General features: G+C 38.3%; 1 protein-coding gene across 1 annotated transcript; it reads left to right on the forward strand.

The window, feature by feature from the left end:
* The first annotated feature begins 10,525 nt into the window (after positions 1–10,525).
* On the forward strand, positions 10,526–11,716 carry cldni (claudin i). The gene is made up of 2 exons (XM_063018801.1): positions 10,526–10,657; positions 11,213–11,716. The coding sequence occupies exons 1-2, from the start codon at positions 10,526–10,528 to the stop codon at positions 11,714–11,716; spliced, it is 636 nt and encodes a 211-aa protein (XP_062874871.1).
* The last annotated feature ends 674 nt before the right edge of the window (positions 11,717–12,390 follow it).

Below are 12,390 nucleotides of genomic sequence, written 5' to 3' on the forward strand. Positions count from 1 at the left end.
TTTGAAACTGTATTATACTTAAAACATTATACTTCAAACTTTAATTTCAATTGTATACTTGAAACTGCATCTAGTGTGGCACGGTGGCTGGGTGGGTAGCACTGTCGCCTCACAGCAAGAAGGTCCTGGGTTCGATCCCTGGGTCGGGCAGTCCGGGTCCTTTCTGTGTGGAGTTTGCATGTTCTCCCCGTGTTCGTGTGGGTTTCCTCCGGGTGCTCCGGTTTCCTCCCACAGTCCAAAGACGTGCAAGTGAGGACTAGGTTGTCCATGACGTGTTTGATGTAAACTTGTGTGAACTGATGAGTTTTGTGTGGTGAGTGGCTACCGTTTCTGTCATGAATGTAGCCAAAGTGTAAAACATGACGTTAAAATCATAATAAACAAACAAACAAACCGCTTATCCAATTGTGGGAGTGGGGGGTTGTGCTGGAGCCTATCCCAGCTTTTCAATGGGTGCAAGGCACAGTAACACCCTGGACGGAACGCCAGTCCATCGCAGGGCACACACACACACACACCCATTCACCTATAGGGCAATTCAGTGTCTCCAATTAACCTAACTGCCTAACTGTTTTTGGACTGTGGAAGGAAACCAGAGCTCCCGGAGGAAACCCACGCAGACACAGGAAGAACATGCAAACTCCACACAGAAAGGACCTGGACCGCCCCGCCTAGGGATCAAACCCAGGACCTTCTTGCTGTGAGGCGACAGTGCTGCCCACTGAGCCACCGTGCCGCCCTCACCCACATACACCTAAGGCTAATTAAAAGCGGGTAATCAACCATCTGCATGTTTTTGAAGGTGGGAGGAAAGAAAAGTACCAAGAGGAAAGCCACAAAGCATGCAAAAACTTCACAAAGACAGTGACTAGAGATGGTGATTGATTCCAGGTCATCAGAATGGCACTTCAGGATGGCACTGTCTGCTGCACCACTGTGACATCCTCAACCACATGTGGCTGTTTTCTGATATTTTTCTAATAGATAGATAGTTTATTAATCCCAAAGAATATTAAGGCCTCGGTAGCAAGTTACATAGTTCAAAAGCAACAATACACACTATAAAGATTCACATTATACAAACTAATACCTGCATAATCACAACAACAGGGCCTGTGGGTACATATGAAGGTGTTATTTCGGTTTACATCGTAAGTCTGGTATAGATTGTATCAGCTGTACAGTACAAATTATAAAGTTTACTACAGTGCAAAGATAATGTGTAGATGGATGTGCAAAGAGGTGCATATGTGCCTGTCTGTGCATGTGCACACCCACATACATACATACAGTAGATACGTATATACATTATAGTTTTTGACCAATTATTGAATTCTACCAAATTCAGCCAACAAGCGTGATTCAGCAATCAAGACGACATCTGTGCATGTCTGCTCGATGTTTTAACCACGCCAAATAATACTAAGCATTGCTCAGTCTAAAAACCCACCTAAAGCTACTGTTGACCTGTAAGTGTCAATGTATTTACACTCCATCCATTTTAATGACAAGTTGACTGGTCTGAAAGGTGACTGTGTGTCAGTGTCATGTTCTTTAGTACGACCCAGTCTACTGCTACAGTTGTTCTCTGGCAGTGATTTTTAACCTTTGGGGCACACCATGTTGCTGTTCTATTAATAATATATTTTGTAGGATGGGAGCAGATGTGTGAGTTCCATAGTTCAGGGACAAAAACGAGGCAGAGCGCTCACACTTCAGACAAGTTCCACAGGGAATATCAATTTACATACACTTGTACAGGACAGATTTCATTGCAGTCTTGGGATTTAAATTATTTAAGCACATGTTCTATTTTCCTGTGACTTAATGGTTAAAACACACACATCTTGCACATCATGAGTTTTTTCTTCTCCATTTAATCAGCATCAAATGTCCATTTTAAGCTATACTATGCCAAAGAAAGAAAAATATTGATGAATAACACAAAATAACATTTTACACCACCTAATTACAGAACAACATTAATATCTATGATAATAATTCACAATAAAACATAAGAAAAAGCTTAAATTCTTGAAATATTGTATTTTAAGTATTAACAGAAAAAATGCCATGACATGTGTACATGTTTCTCACAGGCAAATGTAAACTTTTACTGAATCTATTAACCATCAAAAAAGGCTTTTATTTGTCATATAAACAGCTACAGATGTACAGTACAACAGAATCCTTTCTTCACATATCCCAGCTTGTTTGGAAGCTGGGGTCAGAGCAAAGGGTCTGCCATTGTGCAGCGCCTCTGGAGCCGAGAGGGTTAAGGGCCTTGCTCAAGGGCCCAACAGTGACTGCATTGCAGAGCTGGAATTCAAACTCTTAACCTTTTAATTGATAGCCCAAAGCTCTGCCCACTAGGCCACCGCTGTCCATGCAGATGGTCCAAGGCAAAGACAATCTAGACCTTTAAAAACTAGAAGGTGAATCTTTAAATAAATACTAAATACTACTGGTAGATAGTGGCTAGATTTTAGGACTGTTGTAATGTATCCCTCCCAGTCATGGACCAGCAATGTTCAGCAGTTTTTGTGTTTTTTTTTCTGCTCTAAAACACCTGATTCAACAAACCAGCTTATTAACAGGCCCCTCCTGAATTGTCTTGAGTGTGTTAAAGGTCTGAGCAAGCATCATATTTACACAATCTGTCCCTAAACCCAAATGTAGTCAAGCAGCCAAGACTTATCTGTAACCCAGGGCTGCTTTTTCAGTTTTGCACCGAAGCTGAGGGATAAATACAAACTACAAGATTAACAGTGAGCAAAACAGCACGTCTAAACACACTCCTGATTACTACTGTACATTACTCACACTGAAGATTCATCCTGCTGAATGGAATGATTAGGTTTGTGTTTTTAAGTGGCGCCATCTAGTGGTTTGCTTCATGACTAACATCAGGTTTAAAATGATTGGCAGCCTTGCTAAAGATGTGTACACATACAGTTTTATAAATCAATAGCATTAGTATAAATGTTAGTAAAATTACTATATTACGTTCCTTACTCTACTATACTTTATATATAGGAGGCTGTGCTGCATCCAGGTAAAAATATCTAGACTAAAAACAGCTTCTATATGGATGCAGTCAGACTGCTGAATTTTTCCACCCCCCATATACTGACTATGCACCTTATATAAACATTATACATCCTAACAACCTTATATAAATATTAAACACTTTAACAACCATATATAAACACTGTACACACACTGTCATATACTGAACACAACTGGCACACTGGCGTCACTTTGACCATCTTGTGATTTGTTGCTGCTTAGACTTGCTGCTATACTTTTAGCAATTATGCACTTTAGATCAACATAAGCTGTTGCTGCTGCAGTTCTTTGTGCAATACTTAAAAATGTAAATACTTCTTACTTTTACTCTTTTTTCTTCAGTTTCTTAGTTTATTCTATTTTATACTTATCTTAGTTTATTCTTATTTTATACTTATCTTAGTTTATTCTTATTTCATTCATGTCGCACACACCGAGGCCTGGGTAACTGTATTTCGTTCTATCATGTGCGTGGTTGAAGGACAATAAAGCCGAGTCTGAGTCTTACGAGGCGAAAAATGCTTCTTATTTTTAATGGGATTCAAGACAAAAGATTGCAGGCATCTTTGGGTTTGGTTGATTTATGTTTAAGGTCTTGTGTTGTTAAACGATACAGATTTAGCTTCTTGGCTAATGAGATCTAACATGTTCTGGTATGTTTACTTTGTTTATGTTTCCTTCCATGATAAGTAGTGAATCAGTATTGTTTGCAGAGTAAAAGCCCCATATCATGATGATCCCACTTCCATACTTCCATACTATTGATTAACTGTAATTGTGGACACTGTTTCTTGAATTTGCGCCTCAGCCCGCCTAAAGCACCGCTAATCTAGAAAGTTTTCATTCATCAGTAGCCAGTTTGCGCCAGTTTTTGCATTTTTCCTTTTGTAACCTGCACTGTTTGTAAAGATGAGTGCACAACCAAGCACAAAGAAACCAAAAAAGGTTTGACACGTTCATCACAGTGTTACATTACATTACTTTTTACTGACACTGTTTAATGGTTTGGGAACTAAGGACACTTGTTGTCTCAGTTTTGTAAGTAGAAATTTGTTTATGTTTCCTTCCATGATAAGCAGTGAATCAGCCCCATATCATGATGATCCCACTTCCATACTTCCATACTGTTGATTTATTGTTACCAGGATCATTCTGGTAATCTTCCTTCTCCGAACATGACAAGATTGTTGTTGTTTTATTTGACCTTTGTTCTGATATGTCATTCTGTGCTACCCACCGAGCCACCGTGCCGCTCCCTATAACTGTGAGTGAGTGAATGTTTGTTCTGCTATAAATGGGTTGGTGTATTTCTGGCATGTGGGCAGTATTTCCTAGTGAGAACCGAGATCCTGACCAGGAGAATAACACATAATTATGCCTTATCTATTTAATATTTCTATTTATGTCTTTGTGTCCACACGGAGTCATTATGGGTTTTTGACTCCATCTGTGTCTCATGCTGAAGCCCCGCCCACTGATGTAATCGTCACAGTTTCGTGTCGTCATGGTAGCTTTACTTCCAACCAACAACACTACAGTCTCCATAGCAACCTCCTATACTAGTGTTGGTTCTGAAATGGCTCGTCTTTCCCTATATAGTGCGCTATAGAACTGCAGCCTTCATTACAGGGTTCTGAAGCTTAGAGGTTCCCTACAGAGTGCAGTAAAGAGGGATTGAGACACAGCCCAAATCTCTACATTACTGCTGCTAACACAGAGGGATGATTCTAAACGTAAATCTCCTCTAAACTCACGAACATCAGGTTTTGTTATACAGTATATCCCTAAACTTTAATAAGTCTAACAATACTAAGATTTGACTTTACATGGTTACGTTTCTGGAGAAGTTGGGACAAGTGCAATAAAAATAAGAATTTGTGACTTGTTTATTTTCTGGAACCTTCATGAACTTTATTGTATTTTGTAAATATAAAAATATTAGAATTTGATGCCTTAAATTAGGGGTGCCCAATACGTCGATCAACCAGTCGATCGCACAGTGCACGCTGGTAATCAAAAATGATTGACCTAAAATGTGGCCACTGTTTCGTTAATTTGCGCCTCAGTCAGCCTAAAGCACCGCTAATCTAGAAAGTTTTCATTCATCAGTAGCCAGTTTGCGCCATTTTTGCATTTTTACTTTTGTAACCTGCACTGTTTGTAAAGATGAGTGCTCAACCATGCACAAAGAAACCAAAAACGCTTCAACACGTTCACCACAGTGTTACATTACATTACTTTTTACTGACACTGTTTAATGATTTGGGAACTAAGGACACGAATCGTCTCAGTTTTGTAAGTAGAATTTTCACCCATTCTTGCTTAAACACTTTAACAGTCAATCGCCGTTGTCCCATTCTCAACTTCATGATGCGCCATATACTTTTTCATTACAGACAGCAGGCAGGCCTTTCAAGCACACTCTCTCTGTGTCTACCATGGATAAATAACCATGGACCTCTTGTGAAAACATGTTGTCTTGACGGCAGCATATGTCTCTCTAAATACCTAATATTCGCCTCTGCATCAATGGTACCTTCACACATATGTACATCACCCATGCATTGATGGGCGTTGATGCACCCCCAAACTATGAGGGATGTAGCTTTCGCTGATACCAGTCTGGACGGTTCTTTTCAGCTTTGGTTAATGTCTGTTTTTACTGGAAACAGGCTGAAATGTGGACTCGTCTGTCCACTGCACACATTTCCACCGTATTTTGGTCCATCTCAGGTGAGCTCGGGCCCAGAGAACTGTTCTGCATAGATAATGTTTATAATGATAATGATGTTTGTATGGTTTTGTTGTGTAATTAAGTGGAAAGATAAGCACAGGTTAAAGTGATCATGGTGACTCAGGGTTTCAGTATGAGCAATGAACTATCAGTGCATCATGAGAAAACACCTCGTCCATACGTCTTGCTGGTGCTTTGCTGTGGTTTGTATGTGTACATACCATCAGCCAGTTCTTTTTCTGGCTGTCTGGTTGGTTAGTTGTAGTTTCCTGTTGGAAAAACAGAAGGTAAAGGCAGTGTTGCTTCACTGTGGTTTAAAGTGTACAAACCATCAGCATTTTTTCCAGCTTACTGGACGGTTTGTTAGCTGTTTCTAACAGGAAACTTCAAAAAGTCGTGATGAAAAGCAAATAAAATACATAACATCTCATTTTCATTAAACATCAAAACATCAGAAATTACACCCAAAACAGCTAATGAAATAAAAATAAAACTTTAATGTAGATATTTCAGTTCCACCAACAGCCAGCTTAAAGTTTATAGTAATTCCACTCAGACTTTTTACCTCATGTTGTTGAATTAAAAACTAACCAAATATTTATTATTTTATTATTAAACATTTATTATTATTTTATTTTATTTTTTATTTTATCTTATTATTAAACATTTATTGTTATTTATTTTGTATTTTATTATTAAATATTTATTATTATTTTATTTTGTATTTTATTATTAAACGTTTATTTTTATTTTTTATTTTATTTTATTAAACATTTATTTTTATTTTATTTTATTTTATTTTTTATTTTATTTTATTATTAAACATTTATTATTATTTTATTTTTTATTTTATTATTAAACATTTATTGATAATTATTAGTTTTGTCTGAGGAGCCCAGCTTATTGAAAACGTGTCCATAATAAAACAACAAACTTTAAAAAATAAATAAACAAAATTAATAAATGGTAACAGAGGCAAAAAAGTAAAACTGAAAAGGTTAAAAATAATTAAAATAATTAAATAATGGTTTTTGGTACAGAATTATCTTGTATTGTCAGGTGTCATCATGAGCTTTTTAGAAATGTTCGTATACTTGCATGAATACTAAGAACAAAGTAATAAAAAAGGAAAAGGAATGAAAATAACAGTAAGTATAAAGAGAGTATGAAGAAATTCAGTTCAGGTTTTACAGATTTATTAAATGAGATTTTTAAATCTAAATCTAAAATCTGTGAACTGTAGACATCAGTGTCTTTTTTATTAACAGGAGCAAATGAATGTATAAAAGCAGTGGATTCATCATCATTATTATTATTGTATCATATCTATAATTTCATTACACTAAGTATTTAATTGCAGTAAATTGTAGTGTCCACTTTTTTCTGGGGTTCCTCATATTTGCATCATTCTACAACCATGTGACTGTTAAAAACTCACATTTACGTCAGAGTTTCCGAGACAAAATGTCAAAACCTCCAAAAAGGAGCCTGTATATTATTGTGTAAGAATGTACGAGGACTATAAGAGGCCGAAACTGAGAGCCGGAGAGGACAAGTTTGGTCTGGCCCTGAAAAAAACCCATTCCTCCCTTCAGTCATTTGTCCCACCCCTGTATCATCCGTCTACAAAAGCAATCTGCCATCGTAGCACCTCCATCAGACTCCTGAACACCGTTATACAGCCCCGCCTGACTGAGAGGAACCAGAAGCAAAGAAAAGACTTTTATTCACCTCAGAGAAACGTAAGGTAAAGCTAAACTAATTTAATCTTTTTACTTTAGTTTTACTACTATATAGGACTGTTTAAAATGTAGATTATTGTTGCAATATTTGCAGCACTATGCTGTTATTTAACTGTAAAACATTACTTAAAATTAAGCTTAAAATGACTAAAGAACATATTTTATTAAAGAAAATCTAATCTATTCATCTGTAATGAATCTTTTTCTTCACACCTTTAAAAATAAAGGTATTAAACTTCATGCCTGAAGGTAGAAATATTTCACCGGGGCGTTACCCCCCGGGTACAATTGTTTTTCTATAGTTTTAGAATAAAGTAAATGTAGTATACAGCTAAAAAAGGTACTTAAGGTTTCTTAAATGTTTTGGAACAAACCTTATGTAAACATTATTGGTTTGTATAAATTGTATAAATGAATAATGATGCATAGCTGATTGTTTGGGGAAGGATTAACTCATTGAAAATCTAAGGCATCTGAGCTGAAATGACTGGCTGTGTTTTTGTGGCTGTTGGGAATATTAGTTTTGATATTTATATCTTCAGTAGAACATATAAACGTCTTATCTCCTTCTATCTACACACATAAACCTCATAACCACAGAACCTTTCCGTTTTGCTTATATCTGCAACTTTACATACCCAAACCCGTCTCTCTAACCACAGATGGGTAATAGCAGTCGCAATCAGCCACTTAACCCACTCGCTCCCACCCTGGACGTTGTTCTTAGCTTTGACTCTCTTGTCCGCCTTACTGCTGATTTCCTGTGCAGAACCTAAACCCAACAGTGGCCGAAGCATTGCGATGGATTGGCACCCTGTCCCGGGTGTGTTCATCAACATGCCTTGTGCTTAATAATTCCGGATGGAACCAGGCCCAATGTGATCCAGACCAAAATAACGCAGTTGATAAAAATAACATGAAATCGCATTTTGAATCTCAGAACTTCTTTGTATTACACTGTTAGTGAAAATACTTCACCAGGGCGTTACCCACCGTAAGTGTGGGTCTTTTTCCTAAAGATACCTGAAATGAGATTTTAGTGCAGCTAAAATAAATTAAGGTTCATATCCAGATGTTTATGCACTTTATTATTATTATTTGTTGGCACTCAGGTGGTGCAGCGGTCTATTGCTCTACACAAACATGATTGGCTTTGTCTTGATATCTAATTTGGTAACTGTCCAAGGCTCTGTAGACTGGCTCAGATTCCAATTTCTCTCTGTTGTAACAGAGTAGCTGTAGTTGCAGCGTAATCCATAGCAGTTACTCAACAATAATCTTTTAATTTTATTCCAGTGGTTCAGGACTTAACCATAGATTCATCACAAATAATCTTTATTTTTCACTATAGATAAATACAGTTAGGTAAATCCACAGGCCAAATTTGAGGTTTCCTTCTATAATGCTGTTTTTCACTGAGCTGAGTTTACTTAAAGATTTCCAAATCTGGACGTCAAAGAATATATGGCAGAAAATAATTGTAGTGCTCTGTGACTTCATATGTTTGTCACCCATAGACTGAACCATAGTTGAGCAAATGGTTGTAAACAGGAGCAATAATTACAGTTAGTCATTCTGTTTGTGCCCACATACCTTGGCTCAGAGAGGCCCAGAGCCAAGAATTAAAGTATGCTGGTAGGTATGAATCAATCTGAGGCCGTTCTGATGAAAGAAGATTCTAAATTAAGTAGCAAGTGGTGAAATACGATCAATTAATGCCAAGGTAATACGAAAATCCAAACACCCACAACTGGGTTTAATTCTGTTATTGGGAACGGCCTCATCGTGAGCCATGGCAGCTTGAAAACAAAGGATGAGATTAAATATAGGATGAAGAAACCTGCCAGGACTTGATTTCCTCCCCTACGGCTATGCTTTTCTGAAACTTTGTTTTTGAGCGAGTGTAGCCCGCATCCATGAGTCCTGCACATGCTTGTTCACAGGGAGGGGCGGTGGGCTGGGACGCTGGGGCGAGTCACTACAGGCAGGAGGTATTTTGTGCTAGACTGCACACTCCGACTGCGTTATGCAAGACTGAACGAAATCAGAAGGGTTACAAGATCTGAGACAGGACAGGATTTGTTTCACATTAAAAACAATATTTATATAAAAGCACTGCAAAGCTTTTATTTGCATGTAAGCCTACTGAACAGGGCAATGCATCATGGGTTTTTACACTAGTGTATATGGCCAGAACAAAAACACTGTTGGAGCTTAAAGCAAGATTTACATAATATATACAAACAGTTCTTGATTTCAAATAAAAGAAATGTACTCCTACTAATTACCGCTACTACATCATCATTTTCATAATTTACCACCCTCTTTTTATCCTCGGCTACCGCAGAATTACTGGGTACAATGCAGAAATGCATTCCAGACAAGACACCAATCCATGGCAGAGTTTTAGCCACCAGTCAGGCATCCTGTGTAGTATATTCCTGCCTTATGTCCAGTGTATTTCCTTGTGGAACCAGACCAGCTGCGACCCTGACCAGGATACAATTATTGATGAAAATATATAGCAGTTTATTGGACATTGGGGAGTTTATTTGAACAGGACACACAACTATTTATCCAAATGTAGGACCAAGTAAGAGCAGCCAATCCACTTTCTGGATATTTTTTTAATGTCAGCGGATACCCCTGCATACTTGCAAGAAAATTGACCACATTGTCCAAGGGATCAAAGCCAGATTTTCAAAACATAGAACTCCAACAAACTTGCTTTTAAGAACATTTTGAGTTAAAACATATTTGTTTGTTATTGCCAGGTTCCAATATCAGCTAGGTCTGGTTTTGCGGCCTCATAGAAAGGCTAAACATACTTACAGAAGAGCACTACCTGCTTTTATTTTCAACACAGCCTTGGCTGCTATCTATATTTAATCACAAGTTTTGCTTCCTGCATGCATTTACATTGTTTAGGTTTTTTTTTGCAGTGACACAGAGACTAACCAAGAATTCCTTGTTTTACAGCATGGGATCGGCAGGAATTCAGATCGTATGTGTGGGTCTGTCCATTTTGGGGCTGATCGCTGCCATTGTGACCTGTGTACTACCCAGCTGGAAGGTTTCCTCCTTCACAGGGCAGAACATCATCACAGCCCAGGTACGAACACATAAAATTATGTGAGGAAACTAAAGTTAAATCACAAACTGAAGAGCAGATAGTGAGGAGATAAAAATGTACTATGGTGGTAAAAACGGAGGTGGTGCAGGTCTGTGCATGCCTAAGCATGCTGGTAAAAAGCTGCAGGTGGCGTTTAAGCGCACCCTTCCATTACAGGTGGTAAAGCACATTCCTGAAACAACAGGGAACCTACACAGTGTGGAGATAAACACCATCTGTATTGTGAAAAAGGGCTTTTCATTTATTTTGGCTGGATTAAGGAATATAATGAGTTGCCTAATCACCTAAAACAAACAGGAAATCTTAACCTAGTGTAACTAATTCAATTTCAGTACATTTTGATCTTTTGCACAACATACATTTCAGGTAAAAAAAAAGTTTGAATTACTCTTGTAATCTGTCCACCACATCAGTATAAACACAATTTCAGATGCAGTCTGAGACACCCTCCTGTTAGCAAACCAAAACCATTTCAGAGCATCATGTGTCCTCGTACCCCGTCTGATGTGTGCATGTGTGTTTGTGTGATTGCAGGTGCAACAGGAAGGCCTTTGGATGGAGTGTGTAACCCAGAGCACAGGTCAGCAGCAGTGCAAGGCTTACGAGTCTCTGCTGATCCTGCCCTCGGACCTGCAGGCAGCTCGTGCAATGACCATCATCTGCTGCATGGTCACGGTGCTGGCCCTGTTGGCTCTGTTTGCTGGTGCTGATTTTACCACGTGCATTGACAACGAAGAAGCCAAACCTAAGGTGTGCTTGGTGGCGGGCATCGGCCTGATCATCGGAGGCCTGCTGCTCATCGTCCCCGTCAGCTGGTCGGCCAGCAATACCGTGAGCAACTTCAACAACCAGTTTGTAAACCCAACACAACGCAGAGAGCTTGGCCCGTGCATCTTCATCGGCTGGGCCGGAGGAGTGCTCCTGCTGCTGGCCGGAGGACTGCTCTGCTGCTTCAGCCGCCCCAGATCTGGTGGATCCGGAGGCACCGCCAAGTACTACAGCAACAGCGCCTCCGCACCAGCTAAAAACTACGTCTAGATTTAAGAGTAAATGCATGTTAATAAGTGTGTGCTTTGTAGACGGGGGTGTGACGATATGCAAGTTTGATTATATACCATAATATTGTTTAACAATAGTATCCTATACTAGTGTACCTGGTATAGGAGTGTGTTGAAAAAAAAAAAACATTTAATTCAATTATTTCACCCCAAAACAATAACTTAATCTCACCACTGGCTTCTAGGTGCAGCACATCCCTTAGGACTGCCACACAAGATGTGATTTCCAATTTTAACCTATAATAATCATTATTTTAATAACACTCTATGTTACAGTTGCAATGCATCCCTTAAAACGCGCTATATACGTTTATAAAGGTGTTTTTAGACTGACAATAATGATACAATTCTAGTTGTTTGACAATTTAAGGGTGTTTTGAACATTTAAAAAAAACACTTATAACACAAGATGTGGTACATAATTTAAATGCTAATGCTAATCGGTCTTTATAGATTTATAATCATAATTTTATTTCAAACGCACAAATCCCCCCAAAAAACCTTTTCTTGGTATTTCAAAGGTGTGGTGTGCAGTTTAACAGTGGTGTTTACTGCTAATAATCATCGAATAATTATAAAAAATAAACTATAATTTGCAGTGCATCTATACAATAGCTCTTTTAGCTTAGCTGTGTCAATTTGCTACTGCAGTTT

The sequence above is a fragment of the Trichomycterus rosablanca genome, chromosome 22, assembly GCF_030014385.1.
Source record: "Trichomycterus rosablanca isolate fTriRos1 chromosome 22, fTriRos1.hap1, whole genome shotgun sequence".
Classification (NCBI taxonomy): Eukaryota; Metazoa; Chordata; class Actinopteri; order Siluriformes; family Trichomycteridae; genus Trichomycterus; species Trichomycterus rosablanca.